Source organism: Chelonia mydas, chromosome 20, assembly GCF_015237465.2.
Source record: "Chelonia mydas isolate rCheMyd1 chromosome 20, rCheMyd1.pri.v2, whole genome shotgun sequence".
In the NCBI taxonomy this organism is placed as follows: domain Eukaryota; kingdom Metazoa; phylum Chordata; order Testudines; family Cheloniidae; genus Chelonia; species Chelonia mydas.
The window spans coordinates 2662254-2689863 of NC_051260.2; the positions used below are offsets into that span (position 1 = coordinate 2662254).

Sequence of the window (27610 nt, forward strand, 5' to 3'; positions counted from 1 at the left end):
CTGCAGCCAGAGTTCACCGGCCTGCAGGTGGGGGGACCTGGCAGCCAGCTGCTTTCAAGCCCTGCCCTTGCGTACCTAGTTCTGGGCATCCGTGGATCTCAAAGCACTTGACAAACGGGCCCAAGTTAGGGCCAGAACCCATAAGTCCTGGCTCCGACTGCCCCGCTGTAATTACTAGCCTGCACTTTCCTGGCTGGTAGCAAAACCCTGCGAACGCCGAGCTGCATTAGCCAGGCCGAGGCTGGACTGGGCAGGCTGCAGGAGGCGATTTGACCCCAGGGTCCTTCGTGACTCAAGTTGCAGTGGGGGAGGTTTAGGTTGGATATCAGGAAACACTATTTCACGAGGAGGGGGGTGAAGCACTGGAATGGGTTACCTGGGGAGGTGCTGGAATCTCCTTCCTTAGAGGTTTTTAAGGCCTGGCTTGACAAAGCCCTGGCTGGGATGATTTAGTTGGGGATTGGTCCTGCTTTGAGCAGGGGGTTGGACTAGATGACCTCCTGAGGTCTCTTCCAACCCTAATCTTCTATGTGATATGATATCTGGGAGACATTTGGCCACCCAGTACCTTTGAGACCTGCTGATCTTTAGACTCAACTCGTGGCAGCTGGCTGCCCTGGGTCAGGCTAACCATGGCCAGAGATCACATGCCCCTTATCAATGTCAAGCACAGGCGCTCATGCTGAGTTGGCAAGTGGCGGGCGGGGTCCTTCCCTCCTCCCCAGAGCACCGCACAGGGAGCTGGAAATTGGCCGGAGAGACTCCAGCCCCCGTGCCCACTGCACCTGAGAGAGCCAGCCACCAGGGCCTGGGCTGAGACCCACCAAACTCATTGCACATGGAGGCCACAGCTGGGCATGAAGCTGGGCTGGCTGTGAGCCAGCTCCCCTCCCCGGAACCCCCCCCATCATGGACACCAGCACTGGGCTCAAGGAATGGGCAGCGCCCCGCTTTATTCACACCCAGACCGATGGCGGCACGAAGGAGCTGGCCGTGGTGACGGGGCTGGAGGAGCTCATGGGCAGGGCGTCGGACGGCTCCACCTGCCGGAAGTAGCTGATCAGAGACCGCACCCCCACTTTGATGGCCGGCTTCAGCCCCATGCCTATGCCGAGGCCCAAGCTGCCCGCTGGCCCGCCCACGAGCCCCAGGAGGACGTCGTAGCTCAGGTCCAGGGCCGCCTCGATGCCCCGCTCCTTGGCCAGCTCCGTGCAGTTCTGGAAGGCGTAGTAGATGCTGGTGCCCATGTTGTAGTAAGTGCTGACAAGGGGCACCCACTCCAGCAGGCTGTGCACCTTCCGCTCCCGCTTGCTGCTGCAGGCCTCCGGGCTCCCGCGCCGGTTCCTTCCTGCCCAGCGGCACCGGTGCAGCCAGGCCTGGGCCCCGTGGCCTGGCCGGGAGTAGGCGCCAGGCTGTCCGATCACCAAGAAGGAGGTGGTCCCGTTGGAGGTCACGCCGGCGCAGGCAGACCCCAGCCTGTGGCAGGCCACGGCGGCGGCTGGGAAGGTGCCGTGGGTGCTGGCCACCGGGCCCAACAGCCGGGAGCTGTCAAGCCGGGCCAGGCCCGAGCAACGCCAGGGGCCCACACCTGCCAGCTGATCCCCGTTGAAGAGCAGGGGGGTCCCGCCTCTCCTGGGGGTTCCCGGGAGTCCTGCTATCCCCAGCAGCAGCGCGTTGGCATCCTCCACCCCCACCGCCCCATAGAGCCGCAGCACCAGCCCCTTGGCCTGGCGGGGGCAGCCGGCCCCTTGGAGGGAGAGGGCTAAGGCCCCGATGATGAGGGTCTGGGGCAGCGGCGGGAGCTGGGAGAAACCCTCCAGGGCCTCGGGCAGCAAATCCTGGCAGGAGACCCCCACCCGTGGGAGCCCTGGCTGGGGAAGCCGCCCCGGGAGGGAGTCAAGCAGCATCCTGGCAGCAGCCTGATGGGAGCTGGGCGCGCCGGGAGAAGCGGGGAGGGGGGCCACTTCCATCCCTGGGGGCTTGACGGTCCCAGCAGCGCCTCCCGGTGTGGCGGGCAGCTGGAGGCCCTGTAGCTCATGGCACAGCAGAAGCAGGCAGAAGTGGAGAACTGGCTGTTGCATGGCGGGCCGGTCTTTCAGGGGCGCAGCACAGACCCTGCTGAAGAGGACACGTCACAGACACAAGATGCCAGAGCCCCTCCCTGCAGCAGGGGACCCTCTGGCAGGGGAGGCCAGCTACTGCTGCAACTGGGCTCGAGGGACCAGCCTTTGGCTTCTGGAGACCAGGGTTCAAATGTGCAGTGCCTGGCTGGGACAGGAGACTGCGGGTCAGGGTGACGGCAGAGCTGTGGGGGGCAGCGTGGCCTAGTAGACACAGCGCTGGCCTGGAACTTGGGAGGCCTGGCTTCTATTTCCAGCTCTGCCTGGGCCTGGGCCTCAGTTTCCCCACTGAAAAGCACTTTGAGATCTGCAGCGGGACATGCAAGCGAAGAATCAGGCATCATTATCACAGGGGGAGTCCAGTCCTGGGAGAGCAGGTGGCTGCAGGTTGGGATTGAGGAGCACCCGCAGTCCCTTTGAATTCCCAAGGGTGCCATAGACCGGGCCCCCGGGAGCCAAGCACGGGGGGGGACCTTCAGACAGCAAAGCAGGTCCTTATTTCCCAGTGTTGCAGCAGCTGCACTAAACTGGGGGGGTGGGACGGAAAATGCACCAGGGAGGAATTCTCTTCCTGCCCCAGGAAACAGTGAAGCTGGTGAGCACCTATTTGGCCATTCCCACTGAGCTGCCTGAGATTGGAGAAGAGCCCCCACCATCAGCAGCAGCCCAGGGCAAGGGGCAAATGCCCCCCCACCCCAAGCTCAGCCACACAGGCCCCCTCCAGCTCAACGTGTCTGATTGACAAAGGCAGCCTCCAGTCCTCCGCCCCCATGGGCAAACAGGGCATTTCCCCCCACGCCCAGCTCGGTGGCATGGATTTGCACACCGATAGCAGTTCCCCCCGGCCCCCAATGACAGAGCTGCTCCCCACCGGTCCCTGCTGGGGTTTGGCGACCGACACTGGTGCAAAGCCTCGTGTAAACGTGCAGCACCCCCAGGCCTCGTCGGCTTCAGGCAGCGAGAGCAGTGGGGACAAACCTCTGAGGCAGGGGGGTGGTTACAGCCTCCGCTCACCTGGGCACAGACGAGATCAGGAGCTCCTGGGCGCCGGGAGGGATGGCAGGATGCCTGGCCCAGAGCCTGCCTGGCCCCTTTTATAGCCCGCCTGGGGGAGGTCTTCAGGCCAGGTGATCCCTTATCAGGCAGCTGATTGCAACAGCCTCAGGCCCCTGCTCCCCCCTTCCAGGGGCAGGTGTGACAGCCTTCCCCTCTGCAGCCCCCACATGCTCTCTCTGCAGCAGGGTGACCCTGCCCTGGCAGGGTGACCGCTGGGCAGGCAGGGACCACAGGGCTGGGAGGGGAGGGCAGCAGGGACCAAGGGAGCTGGGTGAGGCAGGCACGGGTGTCGTCCCTGCCCTGGCTGGGCTCACGCCAGGGCCTCTGTTCACCTTGTTTTTGTAGCTGTTGGTAAAAAGTCAAAGACCCCTCCCCACTGCAATGTCACCAGGCTGGGCCAGGGCCCCTCCCAGCCAGCTCTAGGGTAGCAGCCACTGCAGGCATGGGGGGGGAGAGGAGAACCATCCTAGGGTCTGAGGACAGTGTAGGGAGGGGAGATCTGAGCCGGGGTGAGAATAACAGGGCGCTGCTCCCCTCCTGCATATGGGGCCAGAACCCAGGAGTCCTGACACCCTGTCCCCTCCACCCCCAGCAGCCCTGGCCCGCCCCCCACCACTGCAGCAGGGAGACAAGAGGGAAGGTTGAGCCCGTTTTATTTTGGCCTTTGCTCATTTGCAATGACACAACACCCAGCCCCTGGTTTGTTTGCTAACTCCTGCTGGAAGTCAAACGACAAAGGGGGCTGGGGAATAGGAATGAGATGGGGAGAGCTCCCGCAGCTGGGGGCGGGGGGCAAGGGGAGTTAATGCCCCTGGGTACCCAGCAGGCAGCCGAAAAGCATGAAAGCAGGTGGCAGCAGGGGCTGGGAGCTGGCTAATGAGCCGGGGGAGAAGGTGGGACACCCCCCACTCCCCCAGCCCCTCCCCTGAGCGAGCCGGGGTGATGGCTGGTCTAGCCCCACTGATCTGCCAGAGGCCCCACCCTGCCAGGCTGCCAAGATGCTGGCCCAGCAGATCCAGACCCCCGTCCCAGACACCGCACACAGCCCCTCCCTGGCTGGCTCGCCCCGGCTCTTCTGGGACAAGGAGCACAGGGACCCAGGGCCCACCCAGCCGGACACGGCCTAGCCCAGTCTGTGTGGGGCCAATAAGCAACGGGTGGAGGGGAGTGTCTGAAGCATAGCCGGGCACCCCGAGAGCAGCCTGGAGGAGCATTCGTGCGGGGGGGGGGGGGGGGGGGGGGGGGGGGGAGAGAAAGGAGTCCAAACCGATGGGCGGGGGGGGGGGGGGGGTGTCTGGCCAGGCCCCTTTAATCTTCCTCCTCCTCCTCAATCCGCAGGCGCTTCCTCCGCCGGGGGGGCCGTGTCCCCTCCCTGTCCGAGGTGGGGTCCGGCTGAGCTGGTGCCTCAGCTGAAAGGAAGAACAGACGAGGGACCTCAGGGCTGAGTCCCCCACACCCCTCCCGGCTCAGCCCCCTCAGCTGAGCCCCCATCTCTCTGCCCCTCAGGCCGACGCCCCTCTCCCTCAGCCCATCAGCCCCCCAGGAGTGGCCCATCTTACTCAGCCAGGGGCTATTCCTCCCCCTCCTGCCCCTGCCAGAGCAGGAGGCACCTGGGGCCCCACTTGGCTCTGCCCCTGGGGTGCCCCAGGATGGCAGCTGCCACCAGTGCCCATCCCCCATCCTGTGTGCGTGGGGGAGGGGGGGGCCTCTTGCACCCAGGGCCAGCCAGGCTGCAGGGATGGGCAGAGGGAGGTGCTCGGAGACCTTGGATTTCGGGGTCCTCGTCGTCGTCGCTGTGGATCACACGGCTCCGCTTAGGGCCCAGTTGCGACTGGACGGGACGGACCCTGCAATGACGGGGAAAGGATTAGAGGCAAGCCCGGCACCTCCCACCCCCAGCTCTCCGCTCCAACCCAGCCCAGTGCTTTGTGAACACTAGACTTCAACCCCCCTGGATAGGACATCATTACCTGTTAGAAATGGGGAAACTGAGGCGCTGCCTTAGGATGTCCCTGCCCCGCAGTAAGAAGTCAGAGGCAGAGACACAAACAGAACCCAGGAGTCCTGGCTCCCAGTTCCCACTCGCTCCAACCCACCAGGCCCCACTTGCCCTCCCAGAGCCAGGGATAGAACCCAGGAGTCCTGTGTAGGCACAGAGCCCGGGAAGGGGGTTAGGTTACCACCCCTGACTCTCACCTCTGCAGATCAGACCCTGGGGACACTGGTGGCTGCTCGGGGCCAGGTGTTTCCTCCTCTGAAATGGGACAAGAAAGTGAAAGCATCAGAGAGAGAGAGTGTGTGGACTGAGCAACACAACAGTACCCCCACCCCACTGCCCAGCCGGTCCCCTGCCTCCTGGGGCAGCCTCCAAGGCCAACCCCCGCACTCATCGCTCACCTGGCAAGGCTGGGGCCCCTCTCTTCCTCCTGGCCAGCCGCAAGGTCTGCAGGGCCTGGGCTCTCTGCTCCGGGCCGGCGTCCGGGCCCCCCGGGGAGCCTTCCTCCCCCTCAGACTCCTCCTGCGCAACAGAGGCAGCCAGGCGCCGGAGCTGCTCGGGGCTCAGCTTGGCCGGGATGCGCCAGAAGGATTCCTGCAGGGGGCGGGGGTGGGGCATTAGTGCCAGGCACAGCCTGAAGGGGGCACTCAGGTGGGGGGGGGTCCCAGTGCTTATGCCCATGTCCCTGTTTCCCCACTACTTGGATTGGACCCCCCCACAAAAAATCCTTTCCCCTCCCCCCAGGGCACAAGCCAGCCCCCCTCACAACGCCTTGTGTGTGTTGGGGGGGGGGAGGTAATTACCTGCTCGTTAGCTGGGGCCCGAACCCCGACCTTCCTCAGCAGCTTCTGGAACCCCTGGTTCTCCATGGCGTCCTCGTTCTCCTCCAAGAGTGGCACCAAGGGCACGGGCTGGGCGGTGCCTGGGGACAGGGGGCGCCGTGAGGATGAACCCGCCCCACACACGGGGGTTTGGGGGGGTCGGGGCTACAGCTGCGGGATCCTTCGAAACTGGGCAACGCCAAGTGGGGGCGCTAGTGACAGGGGTTTGGGGGGCCCACGTGGGCACAGCGTAGGGGAGAGATGCACATGGATCCCCTCCCGATGCCCCGGGCTGGCCCCAAGGAGCCTCTCACTCCAGCCGGTATTGGGGTGCCCCATTTCACCCCCAGGAGGGAACAGATCCCATTCATGAGCCATCCCCCCAGGACCTTCTGTGCGGAGTCCGGGGAGAAGCTGCCAGCACCTCCCGAGTGCAGCAGGGCCATGCCCGGCGCCAGCCGCCCTCCCAGCACCAATCCTGCCCCCCCTGCCACTAACCGTCTTCCTCCCGGTCCTCGGCCGCTCGGTTCAGGCAGTTTTGAAGCCACAGCAAGGAGCCCGCCAGGCCTGCGGGCACAAGGGAGGGCGGGGGTGAGAGATGGCCCCCGGGAAAGGGGGGGGGAAGACACACAACGCCGCACCGAGCTGGAGATTCACAAGCCAGGGTTCCCAGCGGGCAGTGGGGCCAGGTCAGCCCTGGCCCAGAGTTCCTGGGGGAGACGGGGTCGGGCTGAACGCGGACGGGGCCCCTTTAAGGAGCCGTGGGGCTGCACTCTCTGGGGTTGGGGGGCCAGTGCGGGCAGAGGCCTTGACCCCTGTGTGTCTGGGCTGGGGAGCCGAGGCAGCCAGCATTCACTGCCCCCCATCCCACCCCCAACAGAGGCCCAGTGGCCCCCATCCGCTCAAGCCAAGCAGCAGCCTGCATGCCCCTCAGGCCAGCAGGAGGCACTCACAAGTGCAGTCCCCCCTGCTGCCACTGGGGGAGCCAGCGCTCTCCTCACCTCCCTGCCTCAAGTGGTGCGCCAGGCCCTGCACGTCCTGCTCCGGCGCCGCCTGGTTCTCAGTGCCCTGCTCCCTGGGCCCTTCCGTGGCCCTGTCGCCTGCGCCCCCTTCCTCCCAGGCCGCCTCCTCCTCCTCCTCACTGTCGCTCTCCTCCTCTTCCTCCTCCGCAGGGTCCTCCCGGCCAGCCGCACCCCATGGGGATCTGTCCTCGCTCTGGAAGGGATGGGAGCAACGGTAAAATCATATGGAAAGGGTGGGGGGTCCTGCCCAGGCTCCATCAGGGGGAAGAGGGGGAGAGCTGGGTATGAGAGGGTGCCCAGCCCAGACTCAGCTGCATCTGATCATAAAGGAGTAGGGTCCAGTGGGCTAGAGCCGGGGGGAGGGGCGGGGCACGGCCTTGGGAGCTAGGACTCCTGGGTTCTATCCCCAGATCTGCCACCAACTCAACATGTGAGTCACACCCCCAGCTCTGTGCCTCAGTTTCCCCGTGCGTACAATTCGGAGCCCGCCCTCGGGGAGCAGGTCTATAAAGTGCTCAGGGACCCTCCAGAGAAGCCAGCGAAGACTGCTGAGCAGGGAGCTATCTTCTCGGCTGAGGAATGAGCAACCTCACCCATTGGGGAAGGGATCCCCAGGGCAGGGGGGTGCCCTCAGAGCCCCCCCCCCATGGGCCTCAGCCCCACAGAAACACATCCCACACAAACAAGAGGGGAATGGTTCTACACAGCCAGGTGAGCACAAAGACCTGGGTGCAAGGGGGAACCCACTGACCGCCCCTCCCAGCAGGGGCAACCCCCCCCACCCCCACACACACAGTGCCGTACCATGCCAGGCAGGCCAGGCTTCCTCTTGCGTTTTTTGTACAGCTCCTTGCGCTCTGCCACCAGCCCCAGGCTCAGCAGCTTCTCCACGACGCGGGCTTTGGAGCGCTTGGCCGTGAGGTGCTTCATGATGTTACCCAGGATATCTGCCGGGGGCAGAGAGATTCTGCATCAGGCTGGAGAGCCCCTTTATCACACTGGGTGCAGGGATACGAGGGGGTGAGGAGGTTAATGAGCCCCAGCTGATCAGAGGCCCCCCCCCAAATCAATCTGCTCCCACCCCCTGGGGCAGCCCCCTGCGGTCCCCGCTCACCGTCTGCGCCCTGGAACTCCTCGAAGAGCCGCTGCAGCTCCAGCTCCTGCTCCTCCGTCCACAGCACGAGGCGCGTCCCCTTCCTGGGCCAGAACACGGGCACTCAGGGGCAGGAGGGACTCCCGCCCCCGCGTCCCCCAATCACGGATCGCACCGCGCTGGGACAGGGAGGGACTCCCCTATGGTCACAGGGCATCAGCCGAGAATGGAACCCAGGAGTCCTGGCTCCCAGCCCTCCCCCGCACCACTACTAGACCCCTCGCCCCTCCCAGAGGCAGGACTAGAACCCAGGAGTCCTGGCTCCGAGTCCCCCCAGCCCCACAGTGCCCACCCTCCTTGGATACCCCCGCCCCCCATGCAGAGAGCAGGAGGATTTACTGTCCCTGCCACGCAGAGTCCCCGAATCAAGGTCTGGGTTGTGCATGGACACCGGGGTTCTTTTCACTTTGTGCCTGGCTCGGGGCTCCCCCTTGCCCCCACCCCTCCAAGCCCCGCCGTTCAGCTCCCGAGAGGTGCAGGGGGCACCCACCTCTCCCGCGGGAAATCCCTCACGCTCTCGGCCAGCCCCAGCCGCACCAGCTGCTTGATGACCTGTTTCCGGGTCCGGCTGGGAGCCCGCAGGTGTGCGAGGATGCTGCCGATGACGTCCGCACCTGGGGAGAGGCCAGGGCGCGATTAGGAGAAACGGCGCCCCCCGCCCTCCCCAGCTCCCCAACTCCCTGTCCCCCAACCCCGGAGCAGGGCTGGGAGCCTGGGACCCCTTTAGTCACCCCCGCCCCCCCATCATCCACCTCATACATGGGCTGCCTTGGCATGTGACTGGCAGGCTGCAGTTACAGGCAGACACGGGGCGGCTGGTACCCTGGAGGTTTGTGAGAGGCCCTGTGGCAGCTACCACAGCAAGGCGTTGTGAGGCACCCCAGGTTGCAGGGCAGGGGTGATAGCCCCCCACATTAGTCTGGACTGTGCCCTGGTACGTCACAGAGCCCTTGCTGTACAGATGGGGAAACTGAGGCACAGGGAAGGGTAAAGTAGTTCACGGTCAACATGGCAAAGCCAGGGATAGAACCTGGGAGTTCTGAGTTCCAGGCCCCACTGTTCCAACCACTAGCCCCCACTCCCCTCTCAGAGCTGGGACAGAACCCAGGAGTCCTGGCTTGGCCTGGTGAGTCTTGGGCAACTCCCCAGAACCCAGAGGCCCTGGCAGGTCATTAACAAGACAGCTGGTACCTTCCACTCCCTTGTATTTCAGGTACAGCTCCCGCAGCTCCTCCTCCTCCTGCAGTGTCCACTTGGGGGCCCTCCGGGCACCAGAGCTGGGGGAAGCAGAGACCCGGTGAGACGCTGCTGGAGTCGGAGACCCTGCCATCCCCAGCTGGGACCCCAGGGTTCTAGCCACCTGCAGTACGTGGGGTGGGGAAGGAGGGACGCCCGGCCATAGGGTCACCGTCCTGCAGTCTGGCCTTAAATGGGGTGCCAATGTCCCTCCCCTGAGAGCCACCCCCGTGAGCAGAGCTTCCTGGGGACTGTGTGCAGCCGGTGTCAGCGCTGCCCCTGCCCTAGCACAGCATACACTGCACCAGGGGAAGCAGAGCATAAGCTAGAGCAGCCCCAAGGCTGCTCTAAGTAGCAGCAGGTCCGGGCCAAGAATACGGGTAACGAAGAGGGGGCTTAGACCCTTCACCCCCACCCTGTCCCAGGGCCTCCTTCTGGCTGGCAGCCCCCAGCCCAGACTCACTCCTCTCCTTCCTGCAGAGAGCCGTAGCCCTCCGTCATCTCTCGCACGGTGGCCGTGGTCTTCCAGAACAGCAACTCCACATAGACCTTCTTGTTGGTCGCTGCCAGGGCAAAGAACTTCCCCAGGATGTACTTGGCAAAGGTCACCAGCTCCTGGGGAGGCAGGAGAAGGTTAGAGGCCTCACGGCACCATAAACACCCCCCTTTTCCCCAGCACCAAACTGGGAACCTTCTGGACTGAACGCATCGGCCTGGACCGCTTGAGCCAACAGAGGAGCTCCCTTAGGGGGCAGCAGTAGTAGGGCTGTTATCTCCATAGCTGGAGCGTAATGGGCTAGCACAGAGCACGTGACAGAGGGGAGAGGAAGATCATGCATGGCATCATGGGTATTCTCTGCTTCCCTGGGCCCGCAGGGAGCAGGGCTTAGCTCAGAGCAGCCCCAAGGCTGCTCTAACTGACACGGGAGCGTGGAGGTTCGAGGCCCCTCTTCTCGGCCTTGGCCGTTCCCTGCTGGCAGGTTGGCGACGCAGGCGTAGCCTGGCAAAGGGCGGGCCTTGTCCCGGGGCCCCTCACCTTGTAGGCCGTGGCCAAGGGGTCGCTGAGCAGGCGGTTGAAGATGCAGAAGACGGAGAGCTGGAAGAGCAGTGCCTCCATCTTGAGGTCGTAGGCGATGCGATGAAGCATCTTGGCCACGCAGTGGTTGGTGTGGGCGCTATTCTGCCGGTAGCCCCGGAGCAGCAGGACGTAGGCCTTGACCACGCTGGCGCTGGCAAACCTGGCCCCCCCAGCCCCCGACATACAGGTGGAACGGCTCAGCCGAGGGACAGGGCCCCTGTGACACCCCTTCCCCACACACAAGCAGCAGGGCTCAGCCTCCCTGTACCCAATGGGGAAACCAAGGCACAGAGCAGGGAAACGACTTGCTCAATGCCACACAGAGCCAGGAATAGAACCCAGGAGTCCTGCCTGCCCCCCAGGTCCCTCCACATGCTCAAGAGTCACCCCGCACGGTGACAGCATCTGCCAGCCCGGAGACGTTCTGCCCAGCCTGGGGGCTCAGTGCGCCCAGCGTTCGGATCCAGGGCACCTCGACCTCCATGGCGGGGGGCTCGTGAGCCCAGCTGGACTCCTGGAGAGAGCGTGTCCCAGCCCTGCTGCCCTGACCCGACCTCCCCCCCTGCGCCCCCCTCACCGTTTCAGATAATCCAGGAAGCTGAACTCTTTTTCTGACACCTGGACAGACGCCAGTTCTTCCTCCACCTCCTCTTCCTCCTCCTCCTCCTCCTCCCCCGGCTCCTCGACCTCGGGCGCTGCTTGCCCTGCGATGTCCAGACACCCCAGGATGACGGGGACGCGGCGCCACCAGACATGGGAGGCCTCCCAGGGAGTCGATGACAGCCCACGCAGCCGGCTCCTTACCCCGGGGCTGCCCACCCATCACCACCCCTGCCCACACCCAGCCTAGGCACTCGGAGGTTAAGCGGACACGGGGCTCCCAGCTGAGCGGGGAGGGGCCGGGGGGGGGCGGAATGGCTGGACAGAGCCAGCCAGCTGCGTCCGGAGGGAAACGCGAACTGCAGCTGGGGGCCAGGCTGGAGCCGTCAGACTGTGTGTGTGTGGGGTGCGGGCACTGGGGTGATGGGAGAGGAGCCCCCCCAAATGACCCCCGCCCCCAGGCAAGGATGCTCACGAGGAAGAGGAGCGAAGAGAATCTGTCTCAGCAGCTGGATCTCCTCCTCCAGGGCCGCCTGCGGGGAGCCGAACACGTCCTGTTCGGGCCACACCTCCCTGGGAAAGGGACACAGGCAGGTCGGGCCGGGGCGCCAGGGAAGTGAGAGGCCCCGTCGGCCGGGGCTCCCCCCGGCCAGGGCATAGGGTCCCCGCCCCACCCCAGCCACCCAGCCCGCCACCCCCAGTGGGGCCATCGCAGTACCTGGCGGAGCGGAGCAGGGTCAGGGCGGCCGGCGCCTGGTGGCCCAGCAGGCTGTCCTGGATGCGCACCATGGCCTCCGCTCGCTGCTCCTCCACCGGGGTCTCCGAGGTGGCGTCGAAGGGGACCACATCTTCCGGGAGGGGCTCAGCCCCCTGGCAGGGAAGTGGGGGGGAGGCTGGGGTCACTCAGCGCCTGGCAGGGAGGGGCCAGATCCAGCCCTGCCCAGGGAAGTGCCACAGAACAGCACCATGTCCCACTGGGGGGCTGGCTCCATTCAGGGGGGCATCTGCCCCCTGAGCCCAGCCCCCCCAGAATGCCACCTGCCTCCACTGAACCAGGCCCCCCACCCCCACTGGGCTTGGGCCCCCAGAGCGGCACCCCCTCCACCAAAGCAGCGCTCCTGCCCCATGGATTCAGCCAACCGTGGCCACTGGGGGCCCGTCCTGCCCCCAAACACGATGAGGATACAGCTGCCCTTTCAGGGTTGCCCCAGATGCCCACGCTGGGGGGGTCCCCACAGACTCCCCTGCCACCTAGCGTGGCCCCTGAGGGGTGTGGCCTGTGCATGCGACAGGCCCACAAGGCCACGCCCCTGGTGATGCCCAAGCCATGCTGGGCCCGGTCCCCCAGGGCAGCCCCGACCCAGACCCTGCAGGGACCCCAGCCGCTGCCCCCTCCTACCTGGGCGCAGGCGCCAAGCTGCTCTGCCAGGCTGGGCCACAGCTCCTCCAGCTCCTGGGGGGCGCGGGGCTGTGCTGGGGGGGCCGCCCGGCCGGCCCGGGGCTGCTTCTTCCTCCTCACTCTTTTGCTCTGCAGGGAGGAGACGGCGTGGTGAGAGGCCCCCCCAATGCTCCCCCCAAACGGCTGGCAGACCCCAGGCTGCACGGACCCGAACCCCCTGCCCCGAGGCACACAGGAAGCCTAGCTTCTGGCACCCCCTGCCGGCCACCAGGAGTAAACTGTGAGGTAAGGGAAAGCTGGCCACAGCTGGGCGGGAAATGGGGGGCCGTGGGCCAAACCAGGGGTCGGCCCCGCTCCCCCTGTACCCACCTGGGGGGGAGAGAGGGGTTAGCATGGCCGTGTCAGATCAGGGGCACCTCCCCCTGTCCAAGGGGGGCAAATAAGCAGGTGCCCCGATACGAGTCAGCTCTGTGTTCTCGGGGAACCAGGGCGCAGTATCCAGCCTGTGACTCAGGAAGGACACCCCCCGCCCCAAAGTGTCTGCTTGAGCCAAAACCGATCAGGGAAAAGACTTGCAGAGAGCAGTGAAGGATGCTGGGAGACACACCTAGACCCCTCGTGACAGGATTAAGGCAACTGCCCTAGCCTCATCTGCATCGAAGATGGGATAGGGAGGCATCTCCACTAGCATACAGAACGGAGAACAGAGATTCCAAGGCAAGAACCGCACTGAACCCTGGGACCAGAAAAGCAGGGAAGCACTGCATGATGGGGGATCTCTGCCCCAGATGTGAAGGAACCCACGCCTGCACACACCCAGCTCAGCAGTTATCAGACCAATTCTAGACATGAATCCTTGACTGATATCCAAAATACTGAAGCAGCCTAAGCATTGGGAGCTCCCTGGAAAGACCACTACTCAAAGCCAACAGTGATCAGCCCCTATTGTCTAGCCTAGAGAAAGCCCTTGAGTCATGAGTTTACCTATAAACAAATCTCTGTTCTCCCTTGAACCATGGTTGTTTCCCTACAAAAACCCCGACGCACACTCCAGTCAGTTTTCTCATGCCTGGATCCAAACTCTGCATCAGTTCCACTGGGACTTCATCGTCTCCGGACTGATCGTGCTGGGGGCTCTGCCTGTCTCCAGCACTCAGGACCCTGACCTACCACCATCACCTGGGAACCACGACCAGTTCAAGCCTCATGGGGTGGTGAGACCCCAGCTCTCTCTCTTTCTGTTTTCTTTTCTACCTCAGGTATAACTTTTTAACCCTGACTTGTGTGATCAGCTATAGTTTTCTGTATCTGACTTTTGTAATCACTAATAATGTAACTGTTATGTTGGTTTAGGCTCTCCTTGTGTGGTTATCACTATTATTCAATAAATAACTTTTATGGTTAAGCTGGTTGTTTCCCCTCTCTCTCTCTCAGAACTTTACTCTTTTGTGTTTTTAGCTTCCCCATTTACTCTGAAGCCACGCTTCTCTTACCTAAGCTAAAGATCCCTGTAACGCCCAAAAATACCGTGGGGTTTGCTCATCAAGTGGGTTACCACCAGAACAATCGTGACGTGAAAGTGGGGATTAGGGACGTGCTGAACCTGGGGCATACGAGGGTGGCAGCTTGGAAGTGCTGCTCGGCCCAACCCACCAAGTCCAGGGACATATAAGGGGGTCAGCGTGAGAGTGCTAATGGACCCGGTCCACTCAGAGAGGGGTGTGTGTGTGTGTGTGTGAGAGATATGTGTGTGTGAGATATGTGTGTGTGTGTGAGAGAGATATGTGTGTGTGTGTGTGTGAGAGATATGTGTGTGTGTGTGTGAGAGAGATATCTCGGTCCTGTAGGATAGCGCCATTAGGAGGGGGCTTGCAGAAGGGAGAAGAGGAGCTCCACATGAAAACACAAATTACAGACACCCCCCCCCCCAGAAGAGTGACCCTAATAAATGAGCGTACCCCAAAGTAACGGGCAAATCTGGTAACACCCCCCACCCCAGACACAACGACCCCCGAAGCACCTCCCCCCAGCCCAGCCTGGCCCCACCCCCCCCCGGCTACCTGAACCACCAGGTTGTTCCTGCCCCGGCAGAAGGCCTCCAGCATCTTGAGGAAGAGGTGGGTGGTCTCCACCAGGTCCCGCAGGAAGGAGCGGGGCTGGCGGCTCTCCTCGAACTTGCGGAAGAGAGCGAGGAAGAGCTCCCGGTACTCCATCAGGTAGAAGATGTTATCTGAGGGGGGCAGGGAGGGGAACACGTGTCACAGCAAGGGAGAGCGAGAGAGCAGCGCCCACCAGGCAAGTGGGATGACACAGGACTGGTGGGGCTGGGCAGCCTAGGGGAAGGGGGGGTGGGTTTCCCTCTAGAGGGCACTGTCCCCGATCTGGTTGCAGGGCAGGGGACTGGCTGGCTCAGGGGGGTAGGAGATGGGGCATCGGGCCTTTCTCCTCTAGGGGGTGCCAGCTCCGATCCGGCCCCAGGGCTGGGACTGGCCCCGATCCGGCCCCAGGGCCACCATGACCGTGTCGCCCCATATCATAGCTGGGGAGCCCCAGTTGAGAGCAACGCCCCCCCCAGCTGGCTCCGAGGCCCAGGCCTGCGATGTGGGAGCAGCGCTGAGTGCCCTGGGGGGGTGAGGACTGGCCCCTGGGGGCGTGGGGGGCCTTGCACTCACTCTTAATGATCCTGCTGCTGTCCCGCACGGCCTCGTCTGGGGAGCGATCCATCTCCTGAACCGTCGTCAGGAGCTCCCGGTAGGCCTTCAGGGCCAGGTGCATTCTGGGCACGGAGCAGAGGCTGGTCAGGAGAGTGCCCCCCCCCCCCCCCCCGGCCAGCAGCACTTGGCACCTAGCTCAGGTCGGGGGGGGGCAGGACACAGCATCCCTGGCCCCCCAGGGGAGGGTAATGTGGAAGGCAGAGGGTGAAGGGAGTCAACCAAGGACTCCCAGAGTTGAGAGCTGGGGAAAGAACCCAGGCGTCCTGGCTCCTAGCCCGTCCCTCTTCTCTAACCCACTATACGCCCCCTCCCAGAACGAGGGATAGAATGCAGCAGTCCTGGCTCCCAGCCCCCAGCTCTAACCACTAAACCGCCCTCCCTCCCTGCACAGGGCCTTTCCGGTCCCATCCAGCGCCCCCCAGGCCTGGTGGAGAGGGGCAGCCGGGCCCCCTGCTCACCGCCTGGCCCACGACGTGGCCTCCTTCTTGTCCAGGAGCATGGCCTCGTAATAGGCGGTGAGGTTCTGCTCGATGAAGTGGAAGGCGCGGACGCTGACTGTCTCGGACACCAGCTCAGGCCGGAAGTGCCGGCCGCGGTTGAAGGCCATGAAGAAGGCCATGGCCCACAGGTAGTAGGTCTCGTCGTGTTGCTGGCTCTTCTCCCGGAGCAGCTGGTCCTGGGAGCGCATACAGGTTGGTGGGGGGCCAGCAGGGACCCTCCTGCCCAGCCCCCCACCAAGAGACCCTCCCATGCTGCTTCAGGGGCTGTCATAAATATAAAGGGAAGGGTAAACCCCTTAAAAATCCCTCCTGGCCAGAGGAAAAATCCTCTCACCTGTAAAGGGTTAAGAAGCTAAAGGTAACCTCGCTGGCACCTGACCAAAATGACCAATGAGGAGACAAGATACTTTCAAAAGCTGGGAGGAGGGAGAGAAACAAAGGGTCTGTGGCTGTTTGTACGCTCTTTTGCCGGGGATAGACCAGGAATGGAGTCTTAGAACTTTTAGTAAGTAATCTAGCCAGGTATGTGTTAGATTATGATTTCTTTAAATGGCTGAGAAAGGAACTGTGCTGAATAGAATGACCATTCCTGTCTGTGTGTCTTTTTTGTAACTTAAGGTTTTGCCTAGAGGGATTCTCTATGTTTTGAATCTAATTACCCTGTAAGGTATCTACCATCCTCATTTTACAGAGGTGATTCCTTTATTTCTATTTACTTCTACTTCTATTAAAAGTCTTCTTGTAAGAAAACTGAATGCTTTTTCATTGTTCTCAGATCCAAGGGTTTGGGTCTGTGGTCACCTATGTAAATTGGTGAGGATTTTTACCAAACCTTTCCCAGGAAGTGGGGTGCAAAGGTTGGGAGGATTTTGGGGGGAAAGACGTGTCCAAACTACGTTTCCCAGTAAACCCAGTTAGAGTTTGGTGGTGGCAGTGGATATTCCAAGGGCAAAGGATAAAATTAATTCGTACCTTGGGGAAGTTTTAACCTAAGCTGGTAAAAGTAAGCTTAGGAGGTTTTCATGCAGGTCCCCACATCTGTACCCTAGAGTTCAGAGTGGGGGAGGAACCTTGACAGGGGCGCTGATGCGATTGGAGCTAGTGATGCTGAATCGCCAACCCCGGAGCTGCCCCCCTCGCCCCCTGCATCCCTGCCCTCCCAGAAGCCAGGGGACGCTGCTCAGCCTGGGGTCAGAGGCTCCCAGCTGTGCCCGTCTGGCAGGCGGGGCCGGTGGGAGGCTGAGCCGGGGGGTGCCCGGTGCTGCTGCGACCGCCATCTGGGCTCACCTTGACCAGGTGCATGAGGGGGTTGTAGCAGCTCTCCAGGAAGTCCCCGCAGAACTCCCGCAGGAAGAGGCGGACGTTGAGGGCCGAGCGCCGGCACGGCTCTGCCTCCCGGGCCGGCTGCCTGCGCCTGGGGACCCGCCGTGGCTCCTTGCCCAGGTCGTGGCTGTGGTCCTTCAGCTGGGGGGGGGGGGCGCGGGAGGAGAAGAGTGAGGAGAGGACCATCCCCCGCCCCCAGCCCGATCGCTCTGTCACAGATCCACAGGTCCGGTCTATGTCCCAGCCGCGGGGCACGTGGGATCCAAACAGCCTTGGAACAGTCTCTGCTGCCTTCCTCCAGCCCTGCTTCTTCCTCAGCCCCCAAGAGAGAGCTCCCCGATCTGTCACCGCCCTCCCCACCCCAACATACACACAGCTCCCCTCCCCCCCCGGTAAGGCCAGCCAGGTGTCGGGGGGAGGCACCTACGTTGTGCAGCCCCTTGTGGAACACGAGGTCCCTGTCGCCGATGGATTTCAGCCCCTGGACCACGTAGGAGCCGCCGAACCGGGAGTGCCTGGGGGGAGAGGGGTTGGGGTGAGTGGGAAGAAGGTGAGCTGCAGCGCCCCCCAGAAGGCAGCAGCCTCTGGCCCACAGGAGCGTGGTGCCCTCCCACCTGAGGGGCATGAAGGGTGGGCCCGAGCAGCTTCGGCAAAACTCGGTGCCCCTCAACCCCGACCCACAGCCCCCCGCTAGGCCAGCCCTGGGCTCCCCCCGCCCCACAGCTCTGCTCACGCCCCTCAACCCTGACCTGCAGCCCCCTCCTACCCCAGCCCTGGGCTCCCCCCTAAACCCGACCCGCAGCCCCCTGCTAGCGGCTGCCCACCGGACAAACAGCACGCCATGGAGATCTAGATGGCGTGTGGAGCCCCAAACCCATGTGGCCAGGCCGGTGTCGAGCCCACTTCTCCAAGGGGAGCCACAGCCCCCAGCTCACCTGCTCCCTCGTTGGAAGGCCCGGCTCTTCCTCTCCGCCAGCTCCCTCTGCCGCAGCAGCTCCAGGTCCCTCACGTCTGCCGCCTGCTCCTTGGCCGGGCGGGCCTGCCCCGTGGCCGCCAGCTGCTCCGGATCCTGCTGGGACAGCAGGCTGGTGACCTCCCCGTCCTACGATGCGGACCGGCCCGGGGGACTACATATCCCAGCGGGCACTGCTGCACCGGCCTGGGGGGCGGGGTGGGGGTTAGGGTGAAGGCACCAGGCCCTGCTGAGAGCCCTTGCAGGTGGGGTGGTGAGGCCAGCAGCCAGGGGCTCCATGCTGAGCCTCTTGGGGAGACGCCAACACCCCCATGCACAAAGGGGTCGTCCCCCAGCCCCTTGGCACAGCTGGCTGCCGTATGTTCCCCCCCTGCAAAATATACATCGCTTCCCACCCCCACCCCCCGGGAAGTGGATTAATCCAGCCAGCTCCCAACCCAGGGGGGCAGTGGGGGGGGGGGGTCGCCCTCCTGTCTCACCTGGTCCCGGAACATCAGCGAGACGATCTCCAGCACGTGCAGGCCCCACTGCTGCTCGGCCGAGGAGCTGGCCAGGAACTTGAGCAGGTCGTCCATGCCGCTGACGTGCATGGCCCAGAGCACCCGGTCGTGGGCGCTGGCGTCGTCGTCCACGCTCTGGCACGCAGGGAGGGGTGTGGGGCTGAGCGTGGGGGCTCGGCCCCAGCGTCCAGCCTCCCCTGGCTGCCACCCGGCCCTCTGGGGGGGGAGCTCACGCCGCACAAGAGCGGAGCCTGGCTTCACCCCGCACCCTTCCCCGGGGGCACGGCGTTCTAGCGGGGAGATCCCGGAACTCGCGACCCACCCCCCACGCGGCTCTGGGGAGCGAGGGATGAGAACCGGGTGCAAGAGATGACAAGCCCCCTCTGCCCTGCCTCCAGTGGGGGCAGCTCCCCCCAGGCCTCTTCCTCACACCAGGGCTCCTGGCCATTCGCCAGCCGCACGTGGCAAGGAGACGGAGACCCCTCCCCTGCCCACCAGGGGGATCAGCCTCCCCACAGCCCCCGCCCCCCCCAATACCTTCTCCTCCTCGGGGTCCGCGGGGATATGAAGCACGTTCCGCACCAGCAGCAGAATTCTCTCGACCAGCAGGTTGTCCTCTTCCTGCCTCTGTTCCCAGTCCTGGCGGGGACCAACGAGAAAGCAACTGACGGAACGTGACAGGGGCCCCCCCGAAACCTGCTGCCTCCCAGCTCATCCCGGCCCCCGGAGGCAGGTCTGGGGCCCAAGCTACACGGCTTGGATTGGCTCTTGATTCCCATGGCAACTGGCTGGGTGCCAAAATCCCCTTGCCACCCCCAGCCCAGCCCACCCCCGGCCCCGCAGGCCGGGGCCACACTTACCAGCTGCAGCAGGTGGTAGAGCTTCTCGCTCAGCACCCCAAACACCTTCTCGCTGGCGAAAGCCTGGCGGGGAGAACCCGGCATTAGGGCAAGGGGCTGGCACCGGGAGAAGAGCGCCCCCTGTGGCATAGGGCGGGAGGGGTATGGCCCCAGGATGCCGGGGGGATGTTGGCTGATGCGGAGCCAGCAGGGGAAGCCTAAGAGCAGACAGGCCTTGCACCCACCCCTCCAGCTCCAGGGCGCAGGCAGCCCCGGGAAAAGGCGGCCAGCTCTGGGGGGGAAGCAGCCAGCCACGGGGCGGAGAAGGGCAATTTTAGCTCCGGGCACCTGGACACGGATTTCCCAGTCATTCCAAATCCCAGAGGCCCCGCCCCGCTCCTCCTGGTGGCACAAAGGGGGCATCCAGGACTGGAAAAACCCATGGATCTCTCTGACCATCCCCCACCCACTCAGCCCTGTGTCAGACTGGGACAGGTGGCTACTTTTAATTAACAGGGTGATCTTGGTTCACCCCCTCGCTGCGATGGGGGCAGCTGCCCCCCTTCCCCACAGCCCTGTTATCCCAGGGGAGGCCGGGGGGAAAGAGGGCAGGCAGCCTCACCTCTTTGTAGGCCTGCAGGTAGGACACAACCTGCAGGAAGCAGTGCCGGGAGCCGGGGTCGTGCGGGACTTTGCCGAAGCAGAGCAGGGCCGGCTGGGTCAAGTTCACCATTAGCCTGTGCGGGGGAGACGGGGGCGGGGACAGGGACACAGACATGGCAGGAGCCTCCGGCAGACCCTTCCCCTGGGGCACAGCCACCCAGCTCTCGGGCGACTTCTCAGCAGAGCACCCCCTCCACCCTGCCCCTCGAGGCCAATAAGCTTGCTGCAGCCTTGGGCCACTAGCACCCATTTAGACTGAGGTCCCAGGTTCAATCCCAGCTCACGCACCCAGGGGTGTGACTTCCTCTCCCAACCCAGCCCTCCACACTGCCGCCGCCTCCCCACCCCCGGAGCTCCAGAATTGGGACTGGGGCAGACAGTTCTGCTCCTCGGGACCCAGGCAACGCTCCCACGTGGGGGAGACAGGTTGTCCCAGGCTGCGGAACTACCCGCCACAGGATCCTACAGCTTCCTGCATCTGCCTCCTCGGATATGAGCCCAGAGCAGCATGGACACTGTAGCTATAAAACCCCAACCCCTGGAAGGACGCTAGCCACGGTGCTTGACGCTGGGCCGGGCGGAGAAGCCCGCAGGCTGGGAGCGGACACCGTGGGGCCAGACCTGACGACAGCATCGAAGAGCAGCTTGTCCTGCGGGTACTGGGCGATGAGGGGCAGCAGGTCATTCTGCAGGATCTGGGCCGCGCCCAGCTGCTGGCGAACATCCCGTGTCTCGTCCTCGTAGCGCAGATAGCGGATCAAATCCTTCACGCTCTCTGTGGGGGGGAGCAGAGGGCGTGACCCACACAAGCACCCAGCCCGGCTTCTCTGTCCCACCCAGGCAGAGTCCCAGCCCTGCCCACACAAGCAGCCGGTCTCCTCCCCCCAGAGCTGGGCGCATCGAAAGGGACCACGCAGTGGCTGGGACGAAAGCCGCTTTGAAACACCCTTCAGGCGGGGGCGCTTCTCCCTTCGAGGTCTGGGGAAGGGCAGAGCTGGGGGTCGCTACCCTTTTAAGAAGGATCTCAAGCACTCAGTGATGCCGGGGGGAAATGGGGGGAAGGGTCGGTCAGCACCCCCTTACTGGTGAAAGCAAGGCACGGAGAGGAGAGGGGACTGGAACCCAGGAGTCCTGGGGGGCAGCTCCAAACCAGGAACCCACCCATCCCCTCCCGGGTCGGCCTCGTGAGCCAAGGATCTTCCCACCCAGGGACTGGCCCCCCACAGCCTCAGCGACCGTCAGCCCCCCATTCCGGGCTGGCCCCTCGCCGGCGTACCCAAGCAGTCGGGCTCCTTGTGGTAGACATCCCCCTCCAAGTAGCCCAGAGCGCTGCACGTTGCCAGGAGCTCGCAGTTCATCATGTACAAGTCCATAAATCCCGGCCCGGCCAGAAGAGGAAGCGGACAGAGAGCGAAACCTGCAAGGACAGCGCCAGTTAGGCCTCCCCCACACCCCAGGCCGGGAGCCGCCCGTCCCACCCCTCACTCCAGCACTTCGCACATCGACAGCACCAGCCGCCCCAGGGTCTCCGAGCCCTTCGCCAGCAGTCATGAGGGGTTAGGGGCGGGGGGGGGGGGGGGGAATCACTCTCCCTCCATGACCAAGTGGGGAAACTGAGGCAAAGCAAGATTAAGTGACATATCAAGGGTCATGCAGCAATCCAGGAGCACAGCTAAGGGGTAGAACTCAAGAATCCCAACTCCCAACCCACACACCAACCACTAGACCCCACTCCCCTCCCAGAGCCAGGGACGGAACCCAGGAGTCCTGGCTGACAGCCCCCCTGCTCTAACCACTAGACCCCGCTCCCCGTGAACCCAGCAGCAAGCAAAGACCCAGCTGAGAATGGGACGTGGTCGCACAGGCAGGCACTGGGGAGCTGCCGAGCACTGGAATGAGTGGCGAGCGGGAGCCTGGGGGACCAGCCCACGGCACCTGTCTCTGGGGCAGAGCCCTCCCCCCATGGCCCAGCTGCCAGCGGGGGAGTTGCTATGGAAGCAGCGCCCGGTGCCCTAGAGACCAGGACAAAAGCAGCGGGCTCAGGTGGCCTGCTAAGCAACGCAGGCAGATGGAGACACGTGGCAGCTGGCAGGGAGAAGGCTGGGGGGGAGACCAGGACAAGGCCCCCCCCAAACATCAAGGCTTCTTCAGTTTCCCACTCAGAGAGCTGCAGCCTGGGGGCACAAGGCACCTGCAGCTCGTGCCATGCCACACCCAGCCTCTCACCTGCCCCACTAGCACCTCCAGCTTCCCCTATCCTCCCCCACGCTGGGGCCCAGCAGCAGAACAACCCCCCGCCCCAAGTTAAAAGCGTCCCTACAGACGCGACAGGCCCGGAGCATGGTACCCGCCAGTTCCCACAGTCCAGTGGTTCGGGGGCAGGATGCTTCCCCGTCCCCAGCCAGGTGCTACCGTGACACAGTGCCCCGAGAGAGGAAGCGACCTGCCTGAGATCACACAAGGAGTCCAGGGAAGAACCCAGGAGTCCTGGCTCCCAGTCCCGCACTCTGCCCACTCAACCCCCCCACTCCCTGCCCAGAGCTGGAGGCCTAGCTGTTAGCTATGTGCGTCACAACCTGGCTGTCCTTCAAACAGGCAAATTCAAACTTGAGAACAGGAAAGGCTATTTATTCCCTACCCCATCCCCAAAGCACTGCGAGCCTGTGGAACTCTCAGCCACAGGAGATCACCGAGGTCACGCACGGAGCGGGACCGGGCATTAAAAAACAGCCAAGAGCTTTGGCCAGGCTAGAAACATTCATGCTCCAGGACACAATCCTCCCACTAACTACCAGGGTCAGAAGGAAACGGCCCCTGGGGCAGCTGCCCCTGCAGGGCCCTTTGCCCCTGCCCTCAGCGGAGACAGGATACCGGGCCGGATGGCTCCCTGGCTGATGCAGCCTGGCCAGGGCTGGTTTATACCCATCATCACCTCCCTTTGCTGAGCTCCAACCCAAGGCAGCCCCGACAACGGGCAGGGGAGGTAGGTGGCCCAGAGACAGGAGTGACACCCAAACAACAGCCCCCCTTCTCTCCAGTACAGCTGTGCACCCCTAAGGGCCCAGGAGAGAAGCAACCGGAGCCCTTGTCCACCAGAGCCAGGCTGGGCCGAGGGACCAGCAGAAAAGCTGCACAGTCTGGAGCAGCGTTTGCTCCAGGATCCTCCCCCCCCCGCCCCCGGGGCCACGCCTCCTTTCCCTGCAACCCCCTTTCTGCTTCCAGCCCAGCCGGTTCCCCCGCCCCGGGGCTCATGCTCCGCCAGTCCGCACTGGCCCACACCCCTACCTGCCCTACGGATCCTGGCAGATTAACTCTCTGCTGCTGGCGCCCGCCCTAAAAAAGCCATTGCGTCCCCTCCCTCCCTGCCCCCCGCTTCCCCAGTGCGCCGGCACCGCCCCCGGGAGCTGGCACATCACCTAACTCACTTATGCAACTGCTCCACTTCCCCCGAGCGCGAACCCATTTCCCAGCCACTGTCCTAGCGGGGCCAGGCCGGCCCGGGAGGGGCTGGCCACGCTAAACCGGGTCACTGTGTCGGGGAGCGGAGACATCCCCTCCCCATGGCCAGACGATTGGTATTTCACCCACTGGCTGCACACACCACAGCCTGATGCCCCGTGCCAGGGCCGGCCCACGGCACCCAGCGCCCGAAGAGTCAGGCAAAAGGCACCGGTGCCAGCCTGGAGAGCTTTGGGAAGGGGACAGACCGGCCGACCCGCCCCCCGCAGCGAGGGGATTTACGCCCGCTTTAGGGAGCTGAAGGGATTTGTGGAAAGTTCAGCAGAACACAGGTGGGAAGAGAACCCAGGAGTCCTGACTCTCAGCCCCCCACACACTCTAGCCACTAGACCAGCCCCTCCTCCCCAATTAAATCACCCCATGAGGCAGCGAGACAGACAACCTACCTCCTACTTCAGTCTGAGCCCCGGAGGGCATCTGAGACACCAGCCTGCCCCGGGTGCTCCCCTGGACCAGAGCCTCGTCCAGCTCAAGGCTGGGGGTTTCAGAGGTACCCCCGGAAAGCCGTGGCATCCTGCCCCCCCCCAGGGCCTCCAGCTCTTCCGACCCCCATGTAGAAGGGTTGGGCTGGTGCCAGGGCCCCACCCCTTTCCCAGGGAGCCTCACCAATCCCCCTGTTGAGAAAGCCAGCCTCAGTTTCCCCTAGTGGGCTGCTCCAGCTGGGGTGAGGGCAATTCCTAGGGACCTGACCCGACATTTCTAGTGGGGAAAAGCAAAGTTGGATGGGGGGGGTGTGCCCTCTAACATCTAGCTGGCCTCATTTTCCACTTCCCCGCTTTGTCGATTACCCCTCAGCCCACCAGAGGCTCCCAGCCCCCCACAATCAGCCCTCTGCTGCCTCGGGGGAGCAGCGAGGGGGGGAATGATCGTGACAGACGGCACCTCTCAGCGATGTGGTGCTGTGTAAGGGACCTAGCTGGGCTGGATTCTCTCCTCAGACGCCCCCCCCCCCCGCCCCCGCCTCACATCCCCAGGCCAGCTCCGTTAACAAAGGCTGAGCAAGGAGGCTGAAATAAATGGGTCACGAGGCGCCGGAGCCACGGACGTCACCGCCGCACATGGGCCCAGCTCCATGGCAGCCAGCCTGCTCAGCAGCCCCCTCCCCGCCCCTGGCCACAGGAGACAGCTCCTATCTGGACCCCATCTCCGCTGCCTCCCCACCCAGCTCCCTCCCCGGCCAGTTCCCTTTGCCACGAGAAAACCTTGCACTGGCTCGAAGCAGGTTAGGTAAATGGGCGCCAGCCCCTGGAAGGATGCTCTGGTTCCGATCCAAGAGCCGCTTCCGGCACCAGTTCCGTCCAAACCCTCTGGGGACACGCTTCAGCCGAACCGAGATCGGAGGGCCCACCCTTTGCTGAAACGGAACCGGTTTTTAAAAAGACGGGTTTACACTGGGGCAGCTTCCCCACGCAGCTGGGACTCCGTGCCCACGGGGCAGCGGCTAGCCAGGGGGAGCCACTCCTGAGGACAAGGAGACGAGAAATTCCCATTCTCGGAGGCCCAGCAACCTGGCAGCTCCAGGGCACGCAGCAAACTGGTGGTCAGGAAGAAACTGCCCCCAGCAGTCCACTGGGGCTGTCCACTAGTGGCTCCCTTGCAGCAGCTCATGGCACTGGCTCCTTGACTATCCAGAGGCCAGACCAGCCTTGCGGGGCTGAATTGAGGAGGCGGGGGGTGTCACGGAGTCCCTGGGCGATGCTCTGGAACTGCTCCCTACCAAGCCGCAGGGACTCTGGGGAAGTCTCCTCTCTGAGCAGCCTGTCTGCAGCGCAAACAGCTCTCACGGCTTCCATCTTCCTGGGTCTGACCTCGGAGCATTCAGCCTCCTCTGCCCCTCCGTGCGCTTCCCCCAGCGAGTCCACCCAGGCGGGCTCCTGGGGAAGCCAGAGGTCCTGCCCCCCAACTCTGCAGTCAGACGTGACTCTCAGCCAGCCAGTAAAACAGAAGGTTTATTAGACGACAGGGACATGGTCTAACACAGAGCTTGTAGGTGCAGAGAACAGGACCCCACAGCTGGGTCCATTTTGGGGGGCAGTGAGCCAGATAACTGCACTTCACTCCTCGTCCCCAGCCAGCCCCCAACTAACTCACTCTCCAGACCCTCCCCCCCCCCGCCTCGGGGCTTTGTCCCTTTCCATGGCCAGGAGGTCAACGGAATCCTTTGTTCTCCAATCCTTTAGCTCTCACCTTGCAGGGGGGAAGGCCCAGGCCATCAGTCGCCAGGAAACAGGGTGTCGGCCATTCTCTGTGTCCAGACCCCTGCACACACCTGCCCTCTAGGGCTCTGCAGTGATCATACCCCCTTACCCCACCACCTAGATACTTAAGAACTGCCTAGGGGAAACTGAGGCACCCCCACAATATTCAGAGGAAACATTAAGAACAGTCCCACTTCGTCACAGGGGGGTGTTTAAATTAGCTCCATGTGTTCACTCCCCTCCATCCCTCCCAGCAGGGCAGAGCTGTTGCCAGCAAAAAGGGGGGGGGGGGGGGCGGGGGAAGGAAGAGCAGCATCTGCAAACAGGCCTGGAGAGCAAGGAGCCAGGGCCCCAGACACCCAGGGAGCCAGCCCTGACAGAACTAGAACTAGGCCCAACGACAGAACCAGCACTGCCAGATTTATCCCCCCGCTTCCTCGCATGCTTCCCAGCCTCTGGAATTTGCTGCCCCAACTGGTCAAGGGGCCCAGAATTGATTGGTCTTTGGGGCACGGTGAAGGGGGATCCTTTGCCCACGAGGGGGCAGGAGGGAGGGAGGGCACAGACTGGTTGTGGGAGCCCGGTGGAGCCAGATCGCCACCCAGAGCCGGGAGGAAAGCCACGTTTTGATGACGCTCCAGTAAATTATGAAATAATAAAGGATGCACACAAATAATCCCCACTCGGGATGGGGGGGGGGGACCTGTCTGGTTACACGGATTCCTTCTGCCACGCAGGGCCACGGGCCGTGAAACCAGTCGCTCTCTCCCAGCCTTCGGCCCGACAATGCTCCGGTTTAGATGAACCCCCTGGAAGGAGGCAGCGCGGGGCTCTCACAGAGACCCCCGCTGCACAGGGCCCAGCCACCTTCTGCTGGGGCCACGGCCCCCCAGCCCGCTTCGAGCCGTGGTGAGCGTCAGCGGGCCGGCGCGGGGGGACACCCGGGGAGCTCAGTTCCCCAGGGGCCCCAGGCAGCATCAAGGGAACCCGATCCGCCAGCGCAGTGGGGACACGTGCTCTGGGCTCCAAGCCCTGGGCCCCAGAGAGCCCAGCGCCGCTCGAGGGCCCCGGGAGGCAGCTGGGAAACTCCTGCTCTCATCCAGCAGCCGGAGAACTTGGGGTTCAGGTTTTATGGGGAGGGTCTCCCCAGCCCGACCCAGCGCTGGAAAAACCAGGGACTGGCTGGAAACCGTTACCTACGTGTCCGCTCTTGCTGGGCACCCTAAATCGTCCCCGTCTCCCCGCAGGGCGCGGGGCGTTCGACACCAGGCAAAAGCCCTCGGCAGCTGCAGGGTCTGGCTCCCAGCTGACCCCCGCCCCCACAACACTGTCCATTGCTAGGCGCGCACGGGGGCACCCACCAGAAGGCAGCCACCTCTGAGGGGGAGGAGGGCAGCTGATGACCAGGCCGGGAGGAAAAATACGGACCAGTTCTTGCCACCGGCGCCTCGTGATCTGAATGCACAGACCCTGGTTCAACCCCCCCAGAAATCTACCCCCCAAAATCTCTGCACAAACCCCGGCTCAGCCCCCCCGCCCCCCGGAACCTCCCCAGACCCCGGCTCAGCCCCCCCCATCCCAGTACCCCCCGGGAACCCCCCCAAAACCCGGCTCAGCCCCCCCCCCAGGAACCCCCCCAAACCCCGGCTCAGCCCCCCCCAAGCCCAGTGCCCCCCGCGCTCCCCTACCCGGCCCGGGGCTCCCGCGGCGGCACCGAGCCTCGGATGGCGCCGAAACCCGGCCAGGCCTTAAAAGGGCAACAACAGCCCCCCCCTCCCCCCCGCCCGGCATGTGCAAATCGGAGCTGCGAGCTCCGCCAGCAGCGAGTCTCCCCCGGGGGTGGGAGAAACTGAGGCACGGACAAGGGGAGGGGCCGCATCTCAGAGCCGGGGATAGAAGA

General features: G+C 63.9%; 2 protein-coding genes across 5 annotated transcripts; both read right to left on the reverse strand.

Annotated features, from left to right (window-relative positions):
• Positions 1-928: 928 nt before the first annotated feature.
• On the reverse strand, positions 929-3715 carry APOF (apolipoprotein F). Of its 2 annotated transcripts, none has more exons than XM_043532606.1 (2): positions 3135-3715; positions 929-2115 (listed from the first exon to the last, which is right to left on the reverse strand). In XM_043532606.1, the coding sequence occupies exon 2, from the start codon at positions 2079-2081 to the stop codon at positions 957-959; it is 1125 nt and encodes a 374-aa protein (XP_043388541.1). In that variant the 5' UTR covers positions 2082-2115; positions 3135-3715; the 3' UTR covers positions 929-956. The 2 variants fall into 2 exon arrangements, with proteins under 2 accessions (XP_043388541.1, XP_043388542.1); XM_043532607.1 differs by having other exon boundaries at positions 929-2118.
• A 97-nt stretch (positions 3716-3812) lies between these two features.
• TIMELESS (timeless circadian regulator) lies at positions 3813-27537 on the reverse strand. 3 transcript variants are annotated; one of them, XM_037883675.2, is made up of 30 exons: positions 27399-27537; positions 21270-21410; positions 20615-20768; positions 19953-20067; positions 19352-19414; positions 19029-19130; positions 18471-18626; positions 17954-18087; positions 17446-17533; positions 16983-17159; positions 15654-15871; positions 15154-15257; positions 14542-14711; positions 12482-12610; positions 11801-11952; positions 11558-11655; positions 11060-11186; positions 10441-10642; positions 9868-10019; positions 9360-9445; positions 8659-8782; positions 8130-8212; positions 7820-7962; positions 6995-7208; positions 6492-6560; positions 5976-6094; positions 5574-5766; positions 5373-5430; positions 4941-5023; positions 3813-4585 (listed from the first exon to the last, which is right to left on the reverse strand). In XM_037883675.2, the coding sequence occupies exons 1-30, from the start codon at positions 27499-27501 to the stop codon at positions 4485-4487; spliced, it is 3858 nt and encodes a 1285-aa protein (XP_037739603.1). In that variant the 5' UTR covers positions 27502-27537; the 3' UTR covers positions 3813-4484. The 3 variants fall into 3 exon arrangements, with proteins under 3 accessions (XP_037739603.1, XP_037739604.1, XP_037739605.1); XM_037883676.2 differs by lacking the exon at positions 27399-27537 and adding an exon at positions 27072-27218; XM_037883677.2 differs by lacking the exon at positions 27399-27537 and adding an exon at positions 26911-26933.
• Between the last annotated feature and the right edge of the window lie 73 nt (positions 27538-27610).